This window comes from Montipora foliosa, chromosome 6, assembly GCF_036669935.1.
Source record: "Montipora foliosa isolate CH-2021 chromosome 6, ASM3666993v2, whole genome shotgun sequence".
Classification (NCBI taxonomy): domain Eukaryota; kingdom Metazoa; phylum Cnidaria; class Anthozoa; order Scleractinia; family Acroporidae; genus Montipora; species Montipora foliosa.
In genome coordinates, this window is record NC_090874.1 from 37,431,761 (window position 1) to 37,439,260 (window position 7,500).

General features: G+C 41.7%; 1 protein-coding gene across 1 annotated transcript in view; it reads left to right on the forward strand.

Annotated features, from left to right (window-relative positions):
* Positions 1–7,500, forward strand: part of LOC138007270 (condensin complex subunit 3-like) — a 35,200-nt gene that overhangs the window by 8,908 nt on the left and 18,792 nt on the right. Inside the window, exons 6-9 of the mRNA XM_068854075.1 lie at positions 72–285; positions 3,394–3,573; positions 3,830–3,937; positions 4,040–4,159. Coding sequence (XP_068710176.1) covers positions 72–285; positions 3,394–3,573; positions 3,830–3,937; positions 4,040–4,159 — 622 coding nt within the window. The remainder of the gene's footprint in view (positions 1–71; positions 286–3,393; positions 3,574–3,829; positions 3,938–4,039; positions 4,160–7,500) is intronic.

Consider the following 7,500-nt stretch of genomic DNA (forward strand, 5'->3'; position numbering starts at 1 on the left):
ATTGATCTGAAACTATTGGTAACTACCTTAAGTGGTCTTTCATAAATTTGTAATAATTTTTCATCTTCTAGGAAGAACCTTTGCCAAATGCTCCATGACTTACTGGTCTTACCAGAGGTACCAGAGTCATTAGTTGGTGTTCTTCATGCACGGTGCATGGATGTTGAACCAGAAGAAACAAACAGAATTCAGGAACTAGTGGAGATCATTGCTGATGTTAGACAGCCCATGATTGTGATAGAAACTGCACAAAACAAGGAAGAAAAGCGAAAGTGGGAACTCAAGGTTGGGGCTTGTTTTGGTCATCAATGTTTAATGGGTGAATGAAGGGAAACTGGAAAGAATGAAAACTGCAATGCTGCATTGGTGGGGTTGCACCGCAACAATTCCTTAATTTGCTGTGATGAAGGGCCAACACGCGATGTTAAATTCATCGCCAATAGATGAGCTTGGGAACTGGTGCCTCAAAGGTTGGTAGGGCACCTGAGAAAAGTCAGCCCTCGCAGGGTGATATCTATGGCAACCCCATGAGCAGGGGAAACCCCCCTTCCCCCTGCATGCAGTTACCAACTTGCATCATCACATGAAAGGAATTTCAATGGAACATACTTCCCAATGCCCTAAAGCATGCAAGGGTGGGAAGGGATGGGAACTGGATTAGCCGCAAAGGTTCGCTAAATACAGGCAGCCAAACAAAAGATCTGCAAAGATCAGCTCAAAAGCTGTGAGGCAAGCAATAAGCCAGTGCGACCACCCTGCAGATGATTTAAGCTTGAGGACAAGACCGCTGGCCACATTAGTGTGGGCTTAACTTTACCAAAGTTGTGCTGAGTTACGCACAAGTTACATTTCCCTAGCCTCGTTTATGCGTTCACTACTTCAATATTACAATAAGCCTCTAGATCTGTACAATGTTGACAGACAACATCTGATCCGATCCTGGAGAACAATTTGTCCCATGTGCAACGTAGCGATGACTCACATCTGCCCGCCGTTGTGCTGCTTATAGCAATCTAAATTTTTTTGTTTTCTTTTGACTTTTTTTGTTTATATATGAGTAGCTTTAGTTATTACTTCTCATTAACGAGGGATCCACTGTAATTGGCCAGGCTGTAGTGGTCTCCCTGCCTAGTAATAATTCTATGTTAAACTTTATAAGTATTGTATTATTACTTATATGGTGCGTGTTTCATATACAGATGCTCACATGCACAATACAATAACTAGAATGAGATTGAAAATATACAAATAAAATACATTAAATTTTGTACATTAGGAAAAATGATTGATAATGAAAAAATGTGTAGATAAAACTATTGACAAAATGTGTATTTAAATAAATGGGTCTTAAGTAATTTCTTGAAATGTTCTACTGTCTTAGCATTGCGTATTTCATTCGGAAGTGAGTTCCATAGTTTAGATGCAGCTCCTTCAAATGCGGGGTCACCCAATGAACATTTGAAGTGTTTTTTTTACTTTTGGTGGTACAAGTAATATCTTATCGTTTGATCTTAAATTATATCTTGATGGAAGTCTAATGTTTATCACTTCTGATAGATAGTCAGGAGATAATCCATGAATAGAACTAAATGTAATTAATAAGATCTTTTAAAATTGAATTCTAGATTTTACAGGAAGCCAGTGTAGTTGCATTAATGTTAATGAGATATGTTCAAATCTTGGAATATTACAAGTCTTGCTGCAGTGTTTTGCACCCCTTTTAGCTTCTGAAGATGGATTAAAGGAACACCATAGTGCAGGCTATTACAGTAGTCTAAGCGACTTGCAATCAAGGCGTTAATTAGAATCTTGTGCTTTCTTCATCCAGAAACCTCTGATTTTCCTTATGTAGTGTAGATAGTAGAGGGCTGTTTGGCATACTTTATTGAGATATGTAACCAAACTTGGTTGCGGATCTAGCCAACACCCTAAGTTACAAACTTCGTAAAGTGGTTTGAGTAGGGCATCACCTACCCGAAGATTATCAACATTGATTTTTGCCAGTTGTTGTCTTGTACCCATAATGATGAGCTCTGATTTTGCATCGTTAAGCTTGAGCTTATCGGCAACCATCCATTTCTTGATAACATTGATGGCATTCTGCTTATTCGTAATGTTCTGATTCACGTTGTCGTCTGGCTTGAATGCAAGGTACAACTGAGTGTCATCGGCGTACGTATGAACTTTTGGAAGGTGGCATAGAGAGTAAACAACAAAGGGCCGAACAGAGACCCTTGTTTGAGATTAAAATTCTTTGATGTTGATCCATTCACCAAGATGAATTGACAGCGATTGGTGAGATACAGTTGGTACCATTTGTGTGCTAAGCCAGTGATACCAAAACTAGAATGCAGTCGTTCAAGAAGAATTTTGTAATCAACTGTATCAAATGCTGAACTGATATCGAGAAGGACAAGTAGTATGTTATTATTTTAGCCACATTTAACTTCAGCTCACAGATCTTTCCTATGGTGCTTAATTTCCCTTTATCATTTTGTTTGATAAAACCAAATTTTAATGTTCAAAAGGTAACCAAATGTTTCACCTCAAGCAAGTTGAACCCCCTCAGTTACTTGAAGTTCTGGGGCCAGTTGCTCGTAGCCTGGTCAGCACTAACCATTGGTTAAGGGCAGTGCCTACTAATTACTAATAATTTCAAGGGTTTTTGCGCGGTTTACTGAATACGCAGGAAAAGCTGATCTTAACTCCAAAAAGAAAATTGGGGAGAACCACGCATTTTTCGAAGTTAATTAATCAACAATATCCCTTTAAAAGCTTTAAAACAAATGTACAAAGCAATGTATGGCGTTCTATTCCAAATTAAAGCTTAATTATCTCTAAAAAAATGCATGGTTACCCCCAATTTTCTTTTTGCATACCAAGAGCACTTGCTAAGTTCTGCTTTCTCCGCATAGTTTTAAAGTGCGCAAAAATGCAAAAATATCCCTGTATCAATAAGCACCACCCATAGGAAATCTGAGTATCTCAAGATGCGCAGAATGTATGCACAATAACAATAGTTGGCACCGTCCTTAAGAGTTATCAAAACATATAGGATTCCATGGTATTTAATGCTGGTTAGCGCTAACCAATTGCTTCGAGCAACCCAGGCCTGAAGAACTTATTAACGTGTGAAACCAGGGTAAGAACAGAGAGGAAAGAAGAATTAAAATTGTTTAAGTAATTAATTTTTCACCTGATGTCATCTATTACATGTAACTGCTGCAGTGTTCAGTCTGTGGTCAAAGTAGGATTCTATCATCCCAATGTCCAATCGTTTTAGTTGCACTGCCTCCCTATCTACAATTTTGTGAATCATTGATAAGTTAGCACAACCACATGCAAACATTAGAACTTACTGAAGTCTTCTTGACTTGCTTTTAATTGGTTCAGGTTGCTGGGATCCATGTCAAGCTAAATCAGTTTCGTGATGAACTGGAGCAATGTGTTACAGATCAAGACTTTGCCAGAGCAGCGGATTTGAAACAACAAATCACTGAATTAGAAGAACAAAGGGAAATCCTTGATTCGGAAGAGAATTCGTTCTCTCAGACTGTCAGGTCTGAGGAAAAGGTGTGCAATGCTTAAAAATTAAAATATCACTGCCGTACGCAGGGAGTTCCTTAATTTAAGGACCAGGGATTGGGCAAAATGACCCTGATGAAATGAAGTTGTCAAAATGTTTGTAACTTTTTGTTGTATTTTCCTGTTAAAGTATCAAAGTCAATTGTTGCAAAATGGATAAGTTATTATTGTCTGACAAACTAATCCAACACAGTTCATCCAGTCATCTTTAAGTTACTTTTATCTTCTGTTCACTGCTTCTCAGGATGATCCAGACACACTGTTGAAGTGTTTAACCATTGCATCTGAGATGCTGCAGGGTGTGGCAACAAGTGGACTGAATGCAACTCTTAGCACTCTTGTTCAAACATTGGTAATAAAAATTCATTTAGCTTGAATTGTCTTAGGCATGCTTCTGTTAAGAGCTGCAACAGGTCGGTTTGCCACTCTGATTCTGAACAACTTTAAATTTTAGATTTTACCAGGAGTACAAAATGAAGATCCTTTGGTGAGAAACATGGCAGTCAAGTGCTTGGGCCTCTGCGCCTTGCTTTCCTGTGAATTTGCACGAACTCATCTTGTGCTCTTCCTTCAGGTAACTTCAATAATTAGGTATTGGCAAGCAGACCTTTTTTGAAATGATGATGTGAAAACCTTTAGTAAAGATGAGTATTACCTCCCTGGTTTTTAATCAGTCTTAAATGTGTCAATAAAATAATCATAATCTGAAATGTCTTTAACAACATAATAATTATAACCCCTGCATAACCAAAGTTGCAGAGTACCAAAAATATCGCTGTGCAATTTTCAGAAGCGCTCAAACTACAGTTAACTGCATCACTGAATGGAGGTTGGGTGCCTGGGATATATCCAGGGGATTCCACTGAAGGTTAGCCCGCCAGCCCCTCGACGGAGTAGCGCTCCCATGGTCAGCAATCCCCACAACCCAGCCATGAGCCCCCACGCCAAGCTGAACTACCTCTGGACTACGCAAAGCTGCCAGAGGCAAAGAGGATCATGGCTGGGGGAGTTGAGCCCCGAGACCACCAAACCTGAGGCACCCACACTCGTACACCTTCAGCTGCTCCACTAAGCAGCAAACATACCTATAAAGCTAAACTACCAGCAAGGGATGCCTCAGAGTTGATAGGCGTCACTGGACCACTGCCCAAGCACCTTGATTAAGTGGTCAAGGATGCCTTCCTGAGCTGCTGAAGTTGCTGCCCCAATTCAGAATCTGTGCCCTGAGAAGGTACCTGGGATTCCAGTGGACGACAACCTGGATTGAACAAAAGATGGCAGGGGCTGTCGAGTTAAGGTAGAGCCTTTTCTGGTGTTGAAAAAGTGGGCCATAACTGGAACCACAAAGAGTAAGGAATGAGACCCTTGGCGGAATGGATCAGTCTTCGAACACTTTATACGCAGACAAATACAAGAGGGGTTGTGCTGGGAGTCAACCTGCAGGTCTTCTGCAGTGAGATGAACTTCTGGGTCAAAGGGATAATTCTCTGTAAACTCTCCTGCCTGGAGAAAACAAAAAGCCCAAGACAACATGCTGCCCAAAACATGATGTGCTCTTTTGTTGGCAAAATCCAGGGTCTGGAGGATAATCTTCATGTGGTCCCCTGTTATAGGGTGGCGGCGACGGATCTGACAAGAGCCCTCATGGGGCATGTTAACACTCAAGTGTTGGTGTTGGAGACAACCTACTTGGGAGTCTGCAAGGCCTTTACCAATATGGAGACAGCAAACTGGCAACAAACATACCTTAATAGAAGTGTGGTGAAGGCGATCTGCCAAATGAACAGAAAAACGAATGGGAGTATGTGCTGAAACCGGAAGGACCCCAACTGTGCTGTCTCCACCAAGCTCATTGCGGCAAAAATCCAGGAACTGACGCAAACCCTTGCATAAGGAAATACTGACACTTGTCTGTCAGACTACCGGGAGCTTCTCAAGGAGAGAGCCAGGTATTGTTATAGCCTGTGCTGATGTGGAATTTCTGGAATTGAAAACAAGATAAAAACCAGCCACTGAGGAAGCAGTAAAACAAAAGGAGTTCAGAGCTGCAAGTAGAGAGAATTAACGAATCAATACCATCAGGTTGGGATCTCGCTAAGTGCCCGTTAACGGTACAGTTGTCACAAAGAAACGCAACGTGTTTTGATCACCACCGGTGGTCTGAAGGGCAGCTGCAATCATAATGGGGAAAAGCTCTTTGTACATTGTATGCAATAGAGAGGGGCATCCGAGCTGAAGACCAAGCACATGCGGCAGGACCATCAAGCTTATTGGTGTGCAGAGAGATACTCTAGTACGTAAACAAGCTCACACAGGTAGACACACTGGAGAACTGGGAGGGCCCAATGTGATAACGTCATCCAAATAGTGTTCCAGGAAAGGTATGCTGATTATTGTGCTTTAAGATCCACTCCCAGAAATCAGCAATTGAGGTGAATATGAATGGTGCAGACTGCATGGCCAAAGGGTAGGGACATGTCAATGCAATACCAAAAAGAAATCGCTCCTCTGAATGAATAGCCACGTTCCAATATGCACTTTCCACATAAAATTTGCACATAAAGAGTGACCCACCATATCTCATAATTCCGTCTAAAATGGGGTCCATCTTTTAGGTGTTGCACGGAAAAAGCCTCCTTGAAAATTCCATCGTTCATGCTAGCACCAGGTGGGTTGGAAAGGTAAAGAATAAGGCGCCACTTTCCCGGTTGGTGTTTCTTTGGAATTACGCCAAAGTGACTCACCGGGAGGTTATTTAAGGGAGGGGAGTCATATGGCCCAACAACACAGCCTCATACAACAAGTTCATTGCAAAGGTACTCATCAATGACTGCTGGTTGAAGTAGAGCCAATGGCATGTTCCCAACCACTGAACGTATTGACACTTACATATGCAGATGGATATCAAAAACAAACTTGACCTTCTGCTGATCAGGATGGGAAACTGTAAACTGGGTCAGCCAGTGTAGAAAAAGTCAAAACAAACGAGGAGCTAGACCACTGTCCCCACAATACCTGCTGAAAATGAACAGCCCACCAAACGCGGAAATAGAAGAAGCCGATGACACCAGTGACTGATGATGGAGCCATGCTAGCTGAGTGTGCCAAACACGCTAATAATTGCCTTGGCCCTGCTTATAGGCCGCCGGGCATCAGGGCCAGCAAAGAATCATCCATCGATTTAGCTGTCGCTTGGGATAAAACAATATCATTGCTTTAGCTATCGTTTGGAATAAAACAATATCGAGCGATTGCCCTTCAACAGCTGTAGAGGTCGTAAGAAAGGAGTAGACGCCACGGAATTGGAAGAAGACGCGACCAGAGAGCTAGAAACCGGTGAGGTCAGCCTAGGAGACAAATTATCGGCCGCAGCTAAACTGTTGTTGGTGTGGCAAGGCTTCACATGAATTACAAAAAATAACACCAGTGGTAATATCTTGATTCTTCTTTTTCCTTTCGCAGTGATTTGATTTTGTTTTGTTCTCCAAACACAAGAAGCAAAAAGCCCAACTGTACAAGCACAGCACAAAGTGTCTGGCAAAAGGCAATAGCCATGAGCTTAATCAAGCGACTGAAGGAGTATGCGGCCCCTTTTCCCTATGGGGGTCTGGGAGCATTCTCCCCCGAAATATTTTGAAATCTAGGATCTCGAAAATGGCATTTCCAGCAACCTGAGCATCAATATCAGTCACAAATATTAACATGTAGCTGCACAGGGTCAAGTTAGGGGACAATTTTTTTCCAATTTTTTGGAGATGCGTTGTTGCCACTTACCAGAATCTGTTTGCAGTCTCGATCTCTTGTTGAAATGCGACAAAATATCGCCTCTAGCTGCACGCTTGCTTAGTTGTATCTGCCATATTTTAATAAAACCGGAAGGAATGTGATCAAGACAACATTTCTCCTCTATTCATC